General features: G+C 45.5%; 1 protein-coding gene across 1 annotated transcript in view; it reads left to right on the plus strand.

Moving 5' to 3' along the window:
* The window catches only part of St8sia2 (ST8 alpha-N-acetyl-neuraminide alpha-2,8-sialyltransferase 2), a 71,398-nt gene extending 58,866 nt beyond the window's left edge, over nt 1–12,532 (plus strand). Inside the window, exon 6 of the mRNA XM_021168000.2 lies at nt 10,502–12,532. Coding sequence (XP_021023659.1) covers nt 10,502–10,787 — 286 coding nt within the window. The 3' untranslated portion in view covers nt 10,788–12,532. The remainder of the gene's footprint in view (nt 1–10,501) is intronic.
* Nucleotides 12,533–16,902: the final 4,370 nt, after the last annotated feature.

A 16,902-nucleotide genomic window follows, 5' to 3' on the forward strand; every position in this document is an offset into this window, starting at 1 on the left:
GCGAGAGGATGGATGGTGCAGAGGACAAAAGGACAGCCCAGCATCAGCAGGGGAGCTCTCTCCAAGTGTGCCACCCCAGTCCATTCACGGGAATCCCTAGCCATACCCTTCTCTTTTGCTGCTCCAGCGGGCAGATAGCCAAGGAACTACAGTCGCCTTTCTGGATATAGGTTCTACAGAAAAGATAGATTGTTTGGTTTGGAGAGATGGCTCAGAAGTTAAGAACACTGGCTGTAATCCCAGTACTCGAGAAGCAGAGGCAGGTGAATTGCTGAGTTCGACGCCATCCTGGTCTACAGAGTGAGTTCCAAGACAGCCAGGGCTACACAGAGAAACCCTGTCTTGGAGGGGAAAAAAGGCCAAGAGAGGATAAAATATGTTTCTGTGACTTTTAAGGAGTATACGGTTGCAACAAGATACAGTTCAAATGCAGGGTTAAGGTGCCACGTAAGCTTTATAGACTGTACTGTCTTGATAGCCTCCTCCACCTGCTCACCCTGGGGAGGAAAAGGAGAGTCCAGAATTGTTAGTGGTTGTGAAGCCTTCCCTCTAAATGAAATGAGCTTGAAAAGATCCAGACCATCCCAGCATTCCCTCCCTTTGGCTGAATTATGTGTTCTGGCTGCTGTTCCAGAGGTCCTGAGTTTAATTTCCAACAACCACATGGTGGCTCACAACCATCTACAATGAGATCTGATATCCTTTCTGGCATGCAGGTGCACATGCAGATAGAGCATTCATGTACATAAGATATATAAATAAATACATTTTTAAAAACATAAAATGAAAAGATTGCCTATAGTATTGGAACACATTCAAATACTAGCATTTGTTTGTGTACATGTATATGCATGTGGTGTGTGTGTGTGTGTGTGTGTGTGTAAAGGAAGTGAAGGCCCTCATTTCTCATCCTCCTCCAGGAGTCAAGCAGTGAAGCTGGTTCTCAGTGACTATGTCGCTTTTTACACATAGGGAATTTGTGTGCACTCACACCTTTCTAAACTGAAAACTGTCCAATCTGGATGCCTGCCACCTCATGGTCCCTCAAAGCTGCCTGGCCATACGTGGTACACCTGGCCTCATCACCTGTGTAGACAACAGAGGCATTGTTCCCAGTCTTTGCTGCAGTGATGGATGAATCCATCCATCACTTCTGATGACTTTTGCAAAATATCTTTATCCGTGGGCTTGCTCTTTAAAAGTGTCTTTGCTAAAAAGGGAGATGGATACATGCCTTGTTGGTCTTTATGGCTATTGCCAAACTGCCCTCCTTAGAGGCAAGTACCAATTTACTTTCACCTACAATTATTGAAAATACTTGCTTTCCCAAAACCTTTCCAAAATGTACTATCAATATTTTTGTCATCTTTACCAATCTAGTGAAAACTGACATCTGATTATTGTTATTTGAAACTGAAATCCTTTGATTATGAACAAGGTTGAATATAATCTGTTTGTTTATATGTGGCATCAATTTAAACTCTAGAATCTGGCCACAAGGTTTAAACTGCCAACAAATGATCTTTCTGGAGTCCTCCTGGCCCTTTAGAGTCTCAGGTAATTCTTAAGCATGAAAAAAAAGTCTCTCTACACCCAAAGCACCCACTCTGTATCAGGAAGGGCCCTTCAAATAACCAGTATGATGGGGTATTTTTACTCTTTTGTTGAATCAATATGCTGTCTAGACTGGTGTTAACCTAGCACATGCATAGTCTTGCTTGTTGCCTGGATGGGTAGAATAAGCTAAGTGAGCCCTGAAAGTGCCCCCACAGTGACCCGTGAGCTCTGCTTGCCAGTTATCATTGAAGACTTGTGAAGTATGCTCTTCATGCATATATTATGCTAGGATCTAGGACTACAGAGAAAAAGGAAGTTGTCTCAGTTAGGGTTTTACTGCTGTGAACAGATATCATGACCAATGCAAGTCTTATAACGTACAACATTTAATTGGGTCTGGCTTACAGGTTCAGAGGTTCAGTCCATTATTATCAAGGTGGGAGCATGGTAGCATCCAGGCAGGCATGATACAGGAAAAGCTGAGAGTTCTACATCTTCATCTGAAGGCTGCTTGCAGAATACTGGTTTCCAGGCAGCTAGGACTAGGTTATTAAAGCCCACTCCCACAGTGACACACCTACTCCAACAAGGCCACACCTCCAAATAGTGCCACTCCCTGGGCCAAACCGTCACAGAAGTCAATTAACTTCCTTATAGAATTTAGAAGTTCAGGGAGGAAATGGCAGGCAAACAGATAATCAAAATGTAACATGGAAGGTGCTGTGATAAGAAATCAGCACACAGGACCAAAGCCGTCCATGAAGGACCTGAACGTTTCAGCAGGAAGAGATATGACGACTAGAAACATTCTAAAGTAGCTAACCAAAAACATATAGGAAAAACTTTGGGAAAAAATCAAAATGCTTTGGTGGCAGTTGGGTGGTACAACACAGTGATGAGCAAGATTTGCAGCGCCAGATTGCAGATATGTCCAGCCTGACAGGGGCCATTGATTGCATCCTATGTACTCATGGGATCATTGAAATTTTTGGTGACTTGGTCATGTTTGAAGTATACTTGAGCGAGATAGAATATTGGTTTAGATAAACCTGGAGACCTAGACCTCCTTATTTAAACCTAGGAACCAGAACCCTCCTTATTTCCATGGCTGCACTGTGTGTGTGTGTGTGTGTGTGTGAATTCGTGTGTGCATGCATGTGTGTGTTTAAGAAAGTATCCATCCATATGTGTGCATGTTAAGGCCAGAAGTAAACCTCAGGTGCCAACCAAGGTGTTTTTTGTTTTTTGTTTTTGTTTGGTTGGTTGGTTGGATTTTTTTGAGACAGAGTCTCTTGGTGCAGGACAGGATCTAAGGCTCAAAGATTAGGCTACCCTCCTCCAGCTTTTGAAGGGATTAAGCTCCAGTCCTCATGTTTGCAAGACAAGCACTTTATGAACTCTTGACAACAGCTCTGAATTCTAAAGTAAAGCCATAAATTAAATGTCATGCAAAATGGACAAATTCACCCTGAGATTAGCCAGGGCATAGAAGAGACTTCAGTGTACAGCCAAGGAAAGAACAGCAATGGACTGTGGGACCTTTAGATCCATATTGCAGGAGACAACAAAGAAGTAACCCCGCCAGTGAATATCTTCCATGCTGTACTGCTAACCTTGTACAAAGCATCATCAAATGCCATTCCCATCTCCCTATGGATATTCCTTCCCTACAAGGACATGATGAGCCCCATCCCACAGTGTTATTAGCTTCTTGGAGAAAACCCTCACTGTCCCCTCTCCAACCAGTATCAGCCATTATCCTCACCACATACTGCACCCAAGAATCTAGGGTGAAGGAAGGAAACACTTTAAAGATAGCTTTGACAATCCTCATTGATTGGTGCCCCTGCTCATAAAATACAGTGCTTAACCGGCACAGTTATTGGGGTGGCCAATTTGAAAAATAATTGCTGCCGTCTTTGAGATTACTTTGCCTTCTAATTAAAATCTCAAGACTAGGATATTAAAGGTGCATTGTCAATACAACTCTCTGGATGCACCCAGCTAACCTCATTTGGGAAAGCAAAATTAATTAGATTGTGTTTTAACACTCAGCTGTTATCCCAAGGAAAGGAATCGTCTACAAGTCAGCCATGCACACGGTCTCTAAATTGACCAGAGAGACTGTGGAGACAGAAAGGAAATCGAGAGTGATCTGTTCCTACTTAACGCAGTCAGCTTCTATTACAAGATGCTCATTAAATGGAGCCCCTGGGTCCCTGTCAGACATGGCTCAGGAGTTCTTGTTTACCCTGGAGGCAGAATGGGGAGTAGGTGGGTCCCTCCACCAAGAGCCATCACACGTTGGTTTACTCTAGAACCTTGTGGGTCATTAACACCTTTCTTGAGTAGTGATTATGGGTGGGAACTCTGGCACTGGGTCTGAAGAGCCTGTCTTCTGTTCCTGTCTCAATGTCTGCAGTTCCGAAGCTGTGCACAATGTTAGCTTCTCCTTTCATCTTTGCCACATCTTCCCGGTTTTCAGTTTCATTTAAGTGAAATGGATGTGGCACACAACAGACCTGAGGACTACTATTTCCAGACCTGCTACAATGATGAACTTCAAGTTCAAGGGACAAAATTAGATGTTTTTGTCTTGGTCTTACCAAATCTAATGGGATTTGTTCCTGACTCTCTTCCAACAAGTAATTTGGAGACCTATGATGCATCCTATTTTAACCAGCCCATCTCCAGATCAGGGGAAGAGAAAGTAGAAGCCTCTCTTGATGTAGCCTGGGTACCACAACTGGTGATATAACCCAGCTTAACTACAAGGATGCTGGGATGTGTGGGGGAGCACACTACAGATTCGAGAAATACTACTGTCTCTGCCTATGGGAAGCAAGTATAGCGTGTAGGGAGCTGGATGCCTGAATCCTACAAAGGAATGTAAGCCTTGGCCCCAGTTGCTAAGCATAGAAAAGAATATGGAGAAATCTCATGGTGATCTGGTAATGTGACTGACAGGTTGAGCCAGGGAGGAATTAAAGGTAAAAAGAGACTGTCCCCATGTATGTGTTCAATTTGGAAAGAAGAAAAGAGAGTTCACCCAAGAAGCAGGTGGGAAAAGGTATGGAGCAAGAAGATCTCAGTATGGTCATGTCCTAGCACTGTCCCCTGCTAGCTGCTGGCTTGTCCCATTGATTAAACTTACACACCCCTTCTGGGCATAGCACTACTGACCTGAATAGAAATTCATTTCAGAAAGCCCTCCCTTGCTAAGGCCTTACTATCAGAAAGTAAACAAAGCATAAATCCCAGGGATAGCATTTGGTCGTGTTAGCTTGAGGAGGGAGCATCAATGTGGTTCATGGGTCCCTGGATAATGTTAGCTGCAACTGGCTAGACTCTGGATAACAGTAGTTGTAGCTACAGTCATGTCACCCCAACCCTGACCCATGTGGAATCACCACAGGGCAAAAACTGCCCCAGAGACCAAGATTAGGGAACACATCTTATATCCAAACTCTGTCTAATCTTATGCTGATGGATCTTGCATCTGCTCAGGAAAATCTCCCTGGTCCACTCTGTTTGCCTCTGTTCACTGAAAGAGGAGGACAAGTTCAATCTAGGAGGCTGGTACTCTAACCACAGATAGATTCTGTCTGGCTCACTCACTCAATAAGGTCTCCCATGATATTTTTGATAATGTTAAAAATTGAACCCAGAGCCTCATGCATGCTGGACAAGTGTTCTACCACTGAATGCCCACAGTGTTTTAAACACACACACACACAATTTCTAGTGCTTTTTAAAATAACTCAGAAAAATCTTAGTATCACCTTACAGAGCAACAATAAAATTGATCGTTCCTGAAGATGCCACCATTGCCACTGCTCCCCATTATGTGACAGCACAGAGGCTGGACACTGGTTCTCCTTATACACACTCCAACTCCCAGTTTACTCCATCGTAACTCTGCCAGGCTGTTGGGCTGGCTGAGTTCTCATCTTTCCCATATTTACTCTTCAGGTACTTTCCTATGTCATAGTCAGAGCAGAGAGGAGGACATTATGGAAATCTCAGTGTGCAGGCTACACCGAGGGGTGGGCTCCAGGCATCTCCTAAAGCACCCAGTGTTGCAGTGGGCAATGAATTAAGAAACTTCTCATTAGGGCTGAAATGTAATAGGCCACCTTATCAAAGGGCAAGCTCCCCATGTGTGTCTGTCGAGGTAGATGAACATCTCCCAGTATTCATGGGAGGACCTGCATCATTGGCTATCCTCCTGGAAGTCATCTTTAAAACAACAAACAAACAACGACAACAAAATGTTATTGAAGTGTAAATGATGCCTCTTAATTACATACTGTAACTACAGTTTGATGCACTATAACATATTGAAACCACCTGCACAATCCTGCCTTTAAAAAGCCTTTTATCACTATCAAAAGCTCTTTTATACCATATTCAACCCTACTTGGAATTGTCTCTTTACAGAATCCCCTTGTCTCCCAGGGCCCTCCCAAGTTCATCTCATAGCCCCGTTGAGCACAGAGAATGCCATGGTGATCCAGGAGCCCCAACTTCAGCATCAAGCATCCCTAAACAATCACTGTGCTTCCTTCCTGTTAGCTGGTGAATAAACAGATGGCTCCATCGGCAAACCCACTTCCTAGCATCATGTATCTCCCTGGCCATCGATATACTGTCAGTGATAGACTACAAAGGACAAAGAACATAGGTGTGACATCAGGGGACCTGATGAGGGGAAACTCAGTTTAACCCCTCACCAATAGGATCTTGCTTAATCCTTGAGGACTTCCTAATGTCCCAGTCTGTTACCACTATGTGAAACCCTGGGAGAAGGGTAGAATACTGTGAGAGGGCTACTGAAGTCGAGGCTAGACCTCAGTTGGGATACATGAGGGGAGTGGCTGTGGAAGGTTATTAGGATGGTTGCTGTATTAGTCAGGGTTCTCTAGAGTAACAGAAACACACACACACACAGATGATTTGTTAGCATAACTTACAGGCTGTGGTCCAGCTAATCCAACAATGGCTAACTATGAATGGAAAGACCAATGAATCTAGTAGTTGTCCAGTCCACAAGACTGGATGTTTCAACTGGTCTTCAGTATGTGCCAGAATCCTGAAAAAGTAGGTTCTAATAATGCTGAAAGAATAGACTTGTTAGTAAGGCAAAAGCAAGAAGGCAAAAAAAAAAAAAAAAAAAAAAAAACTATACCTTCCTTCTTCCTTATTCTTATATAGACTTCCAACAGAAGATATGACCAGATTAGAGGTGGGTCTTTCAACCTCAAAAGTTCTAGATTCAGGGTATATATTCCTACCTCAAAGATCAAGATTAGAAATGTATCTTTCTGCTTCAAATTAAGCAAAAACCCCTCACAGGTGTGCCCTATTTTGGGGTGGTTTTTTTTTGTTTTGTTTTTTTTGTTTTGTTTTGTTTTGGTTTGGTTTTTGTTTTTTTTTTTTTTTTTTTAGCTATTTCCAAATTGTTGTCAAGTTGACAGGCAAGAATAGTTATCATAGGTGGAGAAAAATAAGAGTCACAAGATGGACTTTTCAAAGCATGTAATTCTTCTTAAGAGATCAGAACAGTATTGCAATATGGGGCAGTTGGAAGGAACCTTCACAAAATACAGCCTTTCAGAAACACACAAGTAGCTGCAATCAGTACTTCTGGTGTCCTGTGGATTCTTGAAATGATGACATTAATTCCCCTCTTGGCTTAGAATCCCCAGCATCAAAATCTCCCATGGAATTCTCTCATCAGCAGTATGGCAGGCTGATGTTATCTACCTGTCTTATTGAAAGTTTCTATTGCTGTGAAGTGACACCATGACCTCAGCATCCTAGACCTCTGTGGGACTTACTACACATAGGCTACCCCTCATCTTCTCAACATATTTTCTCTCAGACAAGTGACACCCCAACCCATGCCCTACCTAACCCATGGAAAGTTAGGCTATGACCCTGCAGAAGCTCGGTGTAAGGGAAGGAAAGACAAAACTCAGCCCTCTGTTCTGAAATCAGACCTCCATCCATTTCCTCCATCCACAGAGGCAGCAAGAGAGATGATACACTGGGAACCCAGAGTATAAAGAAAAGGCACACATGCTCACTGAAATCCCATGAGATTTCAACAACCTGGGGAAGAAACTATTGACAGGTGACCTCAGATATAGCTCAGGGACCAAGACAGAAGAGCGACAGAGCCTTGATAGGGGAAGCAACTATGAGACAACACAGGGCTTTGGAAGAGAGCCGTGGCCATTTGTTTATGCTGGGGAAGCTGATGCAGTGTAGGCAAAGCTGCCAGTGTAGCCAGGGCAGGTTCTTTGGCGTTTCCACCATGGAATTTGGATGACCTGTGGAACAGGGAGAGGTGTCTCAGAGATGCCCAGGAGGCTGTGAGGAGTTGGAGGTGGAGTGAGGCCATGAATGACCATCACCATAGAAACATCAGTGGTATGGAAAAGAAAGGAGAGATATGTGACTTGTTCCTTGCTGTTTTCAATTGTGTCATGTTTGCAGTTACCAGAGCCACTGCATGGCTATGTCTTTGTCATTCCATCTTTTTCCCTGTTGGAGAATCTAGTTGCTAGGAAGTTTCTAAGTTCTGATAGAATAACATGGGTGGAGGCAGCAGAAAGAGAGTCTCCAAGTGACAGACTTACAGAACCACCATGGTTGTACAAAGGACCACCAGGCTCTCATTGTGCCCAGGAGAACCACAGGCCTGGATGTGGTCATCTGGACCCACAGTCTCCTATCTCAAGGTCCAAGGTAACATTAACATCACACCAGACAGAGAGTTCGGTTGGAGGGGTGGTTTGTGGGGGTCCTCAGAATACCTTTTATTTGATCAGACATTGCCAATATTGCATACTTTAATTACATGGACTATTGGGCATTTGTAACCTCATCAAATTCATAAGCTTATGCTTCCTCCAAAAAAAGAAACAAAGAAATGCTTTAGGGTTGACTCTGTAATCTTTTGGGTTCCACTTTTGAGCTGCAGAAAAAGCCATTGTACATAAAGAATTTCCTGAGCTTCTAGGAAGCCTTCCCCTCCTCTCCACTCCCTACCAGCTAAAATCACTATGAAGATACACACACACACACACACACACACACACACACACACACACACACATACACACACACCAGTTTTAACCTTCAACAGTAAGTAAATGTTTTGCTCTGGTGTCCTTCTACTTCCAGTATGAATTTAATAGGATCATTTGAGGGTAAAGTTGTATGTGTTGCTGTGCTGTGGGCCATCAGAAGCTGTGCTGGCCTTCACTTCAGTGGAACAGTGGCAATTGGGAGCCTGTAAGATGCCATGCCATGGAGGTTGTTTAAGGACAGAAAATCATGGTCTGGGTCTGGTTTAGAGACATATTGGGCCAACTCAGTGGTCAGTGATTCTGTCTTCCCATTGGCACAGAAGCGTGGCTATTAAACTCATTCTGCTAGTGGGGGCAGGGAGAGTGGAGCTTTAGCTACAAATAAAGAGGTGGGGGAGGCCACTCAGTGTGAGCTCCATATCCATACAGTAGGAATCAAGAATGATAGCAAGCAGAAGGTTTCTCACATGTAGAAAATTTTCTAGACTCTCCTGGAATATTGGAACCTGGAGCTGTCTAGACTCTGCATCAATGTGAAAAATGAGGTTCATCAGAGAGACGTGACTTTCTCGAAGACACAGCTGGAACAGAAGCTAAGGATAGAATCATCTGAATTACACATCTCTATCCTCTGGGCATGATTCCTCATCCAGAATGAAGATGGCCCCTTCCATGCTGTGGTCCTGGCCAAGGCACACAGAAATGCACAGAACTCCACTCACCTAGGACGCCTCATCCAACACCCTGCTCTCTGGAGTTCTCTGTGTTTCCTCCCATCACTCTTTGACCGTGTCCTAAGGCAGGAAACTCGTAGACAGAATCCAGCCCAGCCCCACCATCCTGAGTGCCTTGGCTCTGCAGAGAAGTTACACGCATGGTCTGAGCAGGTCGGCTGCCTTGGAGGGCAGGGATTCTGGGAGCACTGACAGGAAACAAGTCTAACTGAGCCTGCTTACATGGAGAAGATGAATGGGACTCTCTGTAAGGCAGTGAGCACCGTATAAGCAAACATGCTTTAAGAGAGGTCAGGGCCAAGCATGGACACACCCATGTATGTTGATGGTGGCTCTTTAGCACTCTGACTTAGTGTGGCTGCATAGTCATAATTGGAGCCATAGGGCCACAAAGCCAAAAGTATTTATCATCCAACCCATTACAAAAACATGCTAACCCTGCTTCAGTTGCCAATGGTTTGAGTTCAAGGCAAAGTACATACCACATGGGTGACCTCGGGCTGCCAGTTTTCATCTTGGCACCCCAGACCTCATAGACTCATGCCCAGGAAAGTACTAACTCAAGGTGTTTTCCAAGTGCTTAACTATGGAGGTTATCAGACCTCTGAAAAGGAAGCCCTGGGTCTCTGAGTTGATTGGCTCTGGGAGTGTCAGAAAGTGGGCTGCTAGACAATAAAATTTCTTCCTTCTTGGAAAGAAGTATTCACAAACACATTTCTTCTCTGTTATACATGTTTGTTTATAATGTATAATGTATAGTGAGTGCATGTGGTATGTGTGCAGGGGCGTGCCTACATGCAAGCGCGTGTAACGGTGGCAGCCAGAGGTTGATATAGGGTATCTATGCTCTCTGCCTTCTTTTTACAGACAGGGTCTCGTGCTGAACCCAGAGATCACTAATTGGCTAGGCTGGGTGACCAATGAGCTGCAGGAATCCTCCTGTTTCTACTGGGCCCCTACAAGACAGGGTTACAGGTGTACTCCACTGGCGTTTACCTGGGTGCTGAAGAATCCAAGCAAGTTCTCATGCTAACAAGCCAGGATTTACCAAGTGAGCCTTCTTCCCAGACTTTATTGTTCCTTTTCTAACTTCTTTTTTTATTTCTTCTCCAGATATTGGCTGACCAACAAAGTCCACATCAAAAGACCAACCACCGGCCTCTTGATGTACACCCTGGCCACACGCTTCTGCAATCAGATCTACCTTTATGGCTTCTGGCCCTTCCCACTGGATCAGAATCAGAACCCCGTCAAGTATCACTATTATGACAGCCTCAAGTATGGCTACACTTCCCAGGCCAGCCCCCACACCATGCCCTTGGAATTCAAGGCCCTCAAGAGCCTACATGAACAGGGGGCATTGAAACTGACTGTCGGCCAGTGTGACGGGGCTACGTAAGGAGGGCAGCCCATGGGACTCAGTGGCTCACTTTCCTGCCAGCTACACCACAGGCAGATGGGAGTCGGGGTGGCACAAACAATAGAACAAGCAGGCTAGTGGTTTTCTTTGTTAAAGTGTAAAACAGTGACCAGAATATATATATCTATACCTGCATATATATATTGACCTGAGTATTTATAACTGTGTGGTGTTCATCTAGCACTAGGCAGATAAGCCACAGGAAGAAGGTGTGGAGAACCCACCTGGAACAGATGGAGACTCAGTCCATCTTTGGGGGCAGAAGGACTTGACATGATAAGAAGCCAGTCCCATGACTTTGGATGACAACCCACTTCCTGGGCTGGATGGATCTTTGGGCTCATGGATGAATGGAGAGCCACCTGTTGTTAGCTTCCCCCGAACCTCCAAGTGAAGCGGATTCTGGGTAGCCCAGACCCAGAGATGACAGCTTGGACCAGTCTAAAGAGGTGCAGTTCATGGAGGAGAGACTTGGAAAGTTCCATTGGGCAAAGAGGCACACGGAGACCAAGCAGCACTGATCACAACGGAGCTGAGGGCTTTGTTCATGAACTTGAGAGTGCAGCTGCCCAAAGGACAAGTACGCATGGCACCTGCATCCCAGACAAGCCTTCACAGCTATGGAGAAAAGCTGGAGGAAACTCAGTGACAGCCCCATATCCTGGTTAGACCAGTACCCCCGGGACTTAGTAGGGCAGAAGAGCACATGGCCCTAAAGAGGTAGATTGTTGCAAATCATGGTTTTAGAAACTTGGCATCTTCTAGGAGTTTGTTCCACCTCAGAAAAGGACAAAAGGGTGTACAAAATAGGATCATTTTGATGGGTGCGGCCCACGGAGGCAGAAGTAACCCTAGGACTTCAACTTCCAGGTTAGCTTTTATCCCATCCTCTTAGAATGTCACATGAAGGAAACTCTACTGTCCCATCTACCGCCAGAAAGACACAGCAAGTGCTTGAAAGAGCACAGTCACAATAGGTGTCATGTTGTTCAAAACATATACAATCAGTTTTCTAGGCACCTCACAGAGCCCTAGAACTGGACACCTGGAAGACTGTGACAAATCTAACCCTGGGTCTCTGCAGTCACTCCCTGTTTGCTTTCTGCATCCTGCACTCTGGAGTCGCCTGCCGTGTCAATGTCACCTTGTCACTTTCCCATCTTGACAGTCATACCTGCCCACACCAAGCTCTTCTGGGAGAGGTTCCAGTGTCTACCCTACTACATCCCTGCCCACCCTCACCCCCCTACCCCATCAAGCACTGTGGAGTGTTTGCAAAAGCCTTCCCCCCTCTGTTAGGGCTCCCACTTAAGATTTGTTTTTCTTGTAGAAAAGCCCAAAGCCAAACACAGTTCCAAACACTGGACATAATCTCCAGGGGAAATCTGGGCTCCATGCCAACAACTTAGGGGTTGGACTTACAGGTCACACATAGCAAAGCATTAGCCAGCTTGATGTGTTAGATGCAGTTCCCTCACCTGATAAATAATGGTGTTTTAAAATATATTTGAAAGATAAATGTTAAAAAAAAAACACTATTATCTTGAAGGTGAAGAGAGATTTTTTTAAAAAGTAATCAAGATCTGCTCCCAAGCATATGAGGCCTGACGTAATTAATCAACAGCCATTCAGAACACGATGCTTGCTCTAAATTAATGGCTGATGGGAAGTGAGCAGAGACAATGGAGGGATACCCTAGAACTATTAACCCTGCGTACATTCTCTCCAGCCCCTAACAGGCTGAGGACTGTACATCTCTGTTCCCCTCTTTGTTCTTGTTACAGTATGAAGCTTGCGATTTGGGATTTGCATCATAAAATGAATATTTAAAAAAGTAACAGCCATAACAGCCTCCCTGGGAGCTGAGTGGCTCAGCCTCCTCATGAGCAGTGGAGATAATTAGTATCATATTTTACATGTCTCCAGAGCCTTTCATCTGAAGGTTCTCAAAGGCTCTAGAAGACATTTAATTTCTAAAGTTGGCCGTGCCCTAGAGGAATAGATACGATCACCAACAGGGCCTCGCATTAGTAAAACCCTTGGATGTCAGAACATCCCACATCCCACGTGGAATCATGAAGAAGGCCCAGAGGTCAGGTTCTGGAGGTGACCCTGAGCCCCACCCAGCATCCTCTCTGTGAAGAGGAGTTAGAAGAGGGGTAATTGTCTAATTAGACTTATTCGGGCTCTAACCTGATGGGGAAGGGCAGAGGTCCCAGGACTACCCACGTATGCCCGTCCCCTAACTCAGCAGACCCTGTGCTGTTAGAATGGTCTGGACATGTAGCTGCAGGGTCTCTGTGGACCTTGGCTTCCCCTCTTGCCATTCTTCTCCAGTCAGCAGCCAAGTGTCCTTTACTGCCTAGTGAGAGTGCACTTGGAGCTGGGCTCCACTGAAGTCTTTTAACATGGGCTGGTTGACTTTGGCTGGCCCCAGGGAGACACAGCCTGCACTGTTGACCTCATAGCTACCACACAACATCACATCAGCCTCAGCCAGTCCCCTCAACTGTTGACTATCAGTCACCTCCTCAGTCTGCCTGCCTAAGCCTGCCAGACCTTCATTTACTCTGAGCCCCCAGTGACACCACCCTCAGCCTCTGCCATCACCAAAAAAGAAAAAGAAAAAGGGGGGGGGGGGCATTTGGCATGAGACTTTATCTCATAACCTCTTGGCCTCTCCCTCCCACTTAACCTTCATTCTTCGACAAATGAGGTGCCTCCTGTAAATGGGGAGTCTTTCCTCTCATGATCTCAGACATTTCCCAGCCCCTCTTGCATTCACCCTGATTCCTATAGCCTCTCCACTTAAATCCTCCACTACCAGACCTTGACAGGGTCTGCAGTCCCTACTGCCACCAGTCCCCTGTACCACACCTTAATGTCCCCTCCTTAATGTCCCCTCAGTCACCTCCGTGTGCAAAGCCCTACAGCAAATTCCCCTGGGCAAGACACTAGGTTCTTAAGATTCTTACCCCTCCCATCCCAACCTCTATGACCATTTATTTATATATTTATTTATGTATTTATGAGGTATTTATTGGCATTCCTACCTTGAGCTGAAAAGAGCCAAGGAAGATCTGCCCATTTCCCCTCTCTTCTTCCTGTACCACAAAGTAGTCATTCTTTCCAACAAGGTCCTCCCCAAAGGCTTATAAGCTGTGCATCCACAGTTCCATGCCTTCCTTCAGACTCAACTACTACCACCCAAAGAATACCCTCCACTCCCCTTAGCTGTTTAGCTCCACTGGAAGCTCCCAGTTCCAGGATGATACACTGTTTTTCTAACATACTCTATCTACTCTGACATCTTGAACTCAAGACATCTGAAGCTAAGTAGACCATCTCTCTTCCCTGCATGAGCCCTGATTTTCTGGTTGGAACACCAATGATTCTTTCAATACATTCTGGGACCCTAAGATGATCACTGACTCTTCCATGTATTCCCTCATTACCCTTTCCAACTACTCCCAACCTTACCTCTCCTTGTCCCTTGGACTCCTTAGTAGTGGTCTCCTCTCCCAGACCTTCCTGAGCATGCACGATGGTATGTAACTTGAGCTCTTCACGAACTCAGCTAAGATCTCCTGACCCACAGAAATGTGCCCATCTTTATCCTGACATTACACTCAATCAGGTCCCTTCATAGCCTGCACTGGCCAATCCAGAAGAGTTGTCAGTATTGGGGAAAGCACCACGTTTCCTGGCCCTGTGCCTTTGGCCTTGCAGTTCGCATCTTCTGGATCATTCTTGAGTTTCTTCCAAGGCCCCTGCAGAGACCACATCCACCATGAAGCCCTCCCCGATCCATCAACGCCGGGAACTCTCCCCCCACAGAACCACCACAGCACTTTATTTCTCCCTTTCTCACGGCACTTACCATACTCTGCCTTGTATTATAGCTCCTTGTGCACTTGTCCTATGTCCGTTTGTAGACTGTAACACTGCCGAGGGCAGGCACTGTTTTATTCATCTGTATCCATCACAGCATTAGGCGTGGTGCATAGCACACAACAGTTGCTCAATAAATGTTTGTTGGATTAAATCTTGGGTGTCTATCGAGGCTTTTATAGTGAATGAAGCCATTTTGCATCTCTCATGTCAAAAGAACCTGCCAAAAAAGTCATATGGGTTGGACCAAAGCAGAAGAAATAGGTCATTAAAACTGAGGCAACGGCCTGCGTGGAATTTTCACCAACATTCTCCCCTCACTCCAGGGCTTTTTCTAAATCCATATGATTAGAGCACTCACTGGAAACTAAAAATTGACTTTAGGTAGATGTGGGCTTGGCTGCCCCAGGTCAGTATCATATCTAAGGACGAATCTTAGTATGAACCACAGCACATGTGCCCATCGACACAGGCAGATTTTCCCTGTTTCTCGGGAGGACAAATGCCATTGGGCTTCTCAGAGCCCAGGGGTGTTGAGCTGTGGGACCGCATCCATCATCCCCACTGTTGTTGTTGAGGGTGGAAAATCATCCGTCCAGATGGCAGGGAGACCAACAGCTCCAAGAGACTGCTGTTTGATGAATCTCTTCATGCCTAATTAAGGCTCTCCTTCCAGAATGGAACAGAGACACTTATTGATGCCAGTCAGATGGGATTCCAGACATGAATGCTGCCTCATAAATGTCCTTAATAGCATCTCCAGTGACACCAACAGCCTGCCCCCACCCACTGCCCCTCGCCAGCCCTTCGGGATGTCATCTTTTGCCAACTTCATCCCCATCCTTTCATTCCCCTCCTCCAAAGCCCTCCCAGGTCCTTTTATCCTTGGGTACCTGAACCCTAACCTGAGTCATTGTGAGATGGAGGAAAGAAGGGAAGCAACACACTTAATACCACCCCTCTGGGAGGCAGAAAACAAATGGCTTTTGTTCTGGGGTGGGCTGTTCACAACAATGGGAGGTTTCCATGGTTACCACCTAGCAGCAGTATGCATTGCCTTTGGGTACTATAAGGACAGTTTAATTTTCATTCTCAGCAGTCCAGGTTGTGGGGAAATCTTCATATGGGGTGTGTATATAGCCCCTGGGCAAAGTTTGTCTAGTCACTGGAATTGCCTTTAGACTAAGTCCAGTGAAGTCAACCAACCAGGACACTAAAGGGCCTTGCAGCCTGTCTTATCTTGTCTTACCCACCACTTCCTGAGCCATCACATCTTCCCCTGCAGGGAACCTAGAAGAGAAATGGGTCTTCCAAAGGGACTCCAAGAATTGTCAAGAAAGGTCCACATGCTCTATCCAAGAAAACAGCTTCAAATTCTAAAGATGCTTCTACAAAGCTGATATAGAACCAGATAGGAGCAGCCAATCCTTGGGAAGTGCTGGAAAATGAAGATCCAAGAAAGAGGAAAACTGCCCTTAGTTTGCCAACCACATGGAGATTTACAGTCCCTCATGCAACAAACTGAGGTGAGTCAAGTCAAGGCTAGTGCAAGAAAGCACCCTTCAGTGTGGCTCCATTTGCTCGGGCAAGATTGTAACAGTTAGTGCTGCTCAACAGTTGGTGAAGGGCTTTCTGTTCATCAGAATACTCAGTGGAAATTAGAGGCTGCGGGAAAGACATGGGTGAGCCAATTTGCCCAAGGAAAATGAGGATTGTGCCTCCTCCTCCCGGTGGCCAAGGGTGCTGAGAAGACAGCTCACTCTAATGACTGTGGGTGGGGTAAATTGCTTGGCTGTGTCTTGGGCTTCTAGTCACATTTCCTGGGCAAGAGCTTTAAGATGAAGTGCAGGTGACCAAAGTCTCAGTCAACAGCCAAGAGATATGGATTAAGTCACCATGGGTTAGAGAAGATACCTAACAACTCCTTTGTAGTGTTATTGTGAAAATTCAAATCAAGAATGTTCTAGATGGGTGGGGGGTGGTGTGAGGAAGAATAGGAGAGTGCAGTGCTGTAGAGCAGAAAATGTGTGTAGCTCTCAGTGCTCAAGCTTGCACCAAGTCCAATCATGCCCTTGCCTTGGTCATACCTACCCAACTCCCCTCCACCCTGAGAAGACATCAAAGCCTATCCCACAACTCTTGAACTCTCCTACCCTCTGACTCATTGTTCCGGATACCTAGCCATTTTTCATCTTTCTATAAC

The sequence above is a fragment of the Mus caroli genome, unplaced genomic scaffold (genome assembly GCF_978045245.1).
Source record: "Mus caroli unplaced genomic scaffold, Mus_caroli_1 scaffold_8, whole genome shotgun sequence".
In the NCBI taxonomy this organism is placed as follows: Eukaryota; Metazoa; Chordata; class Mammalia; order Rodentia; family Muridae; genus Mus; species Mus caroli.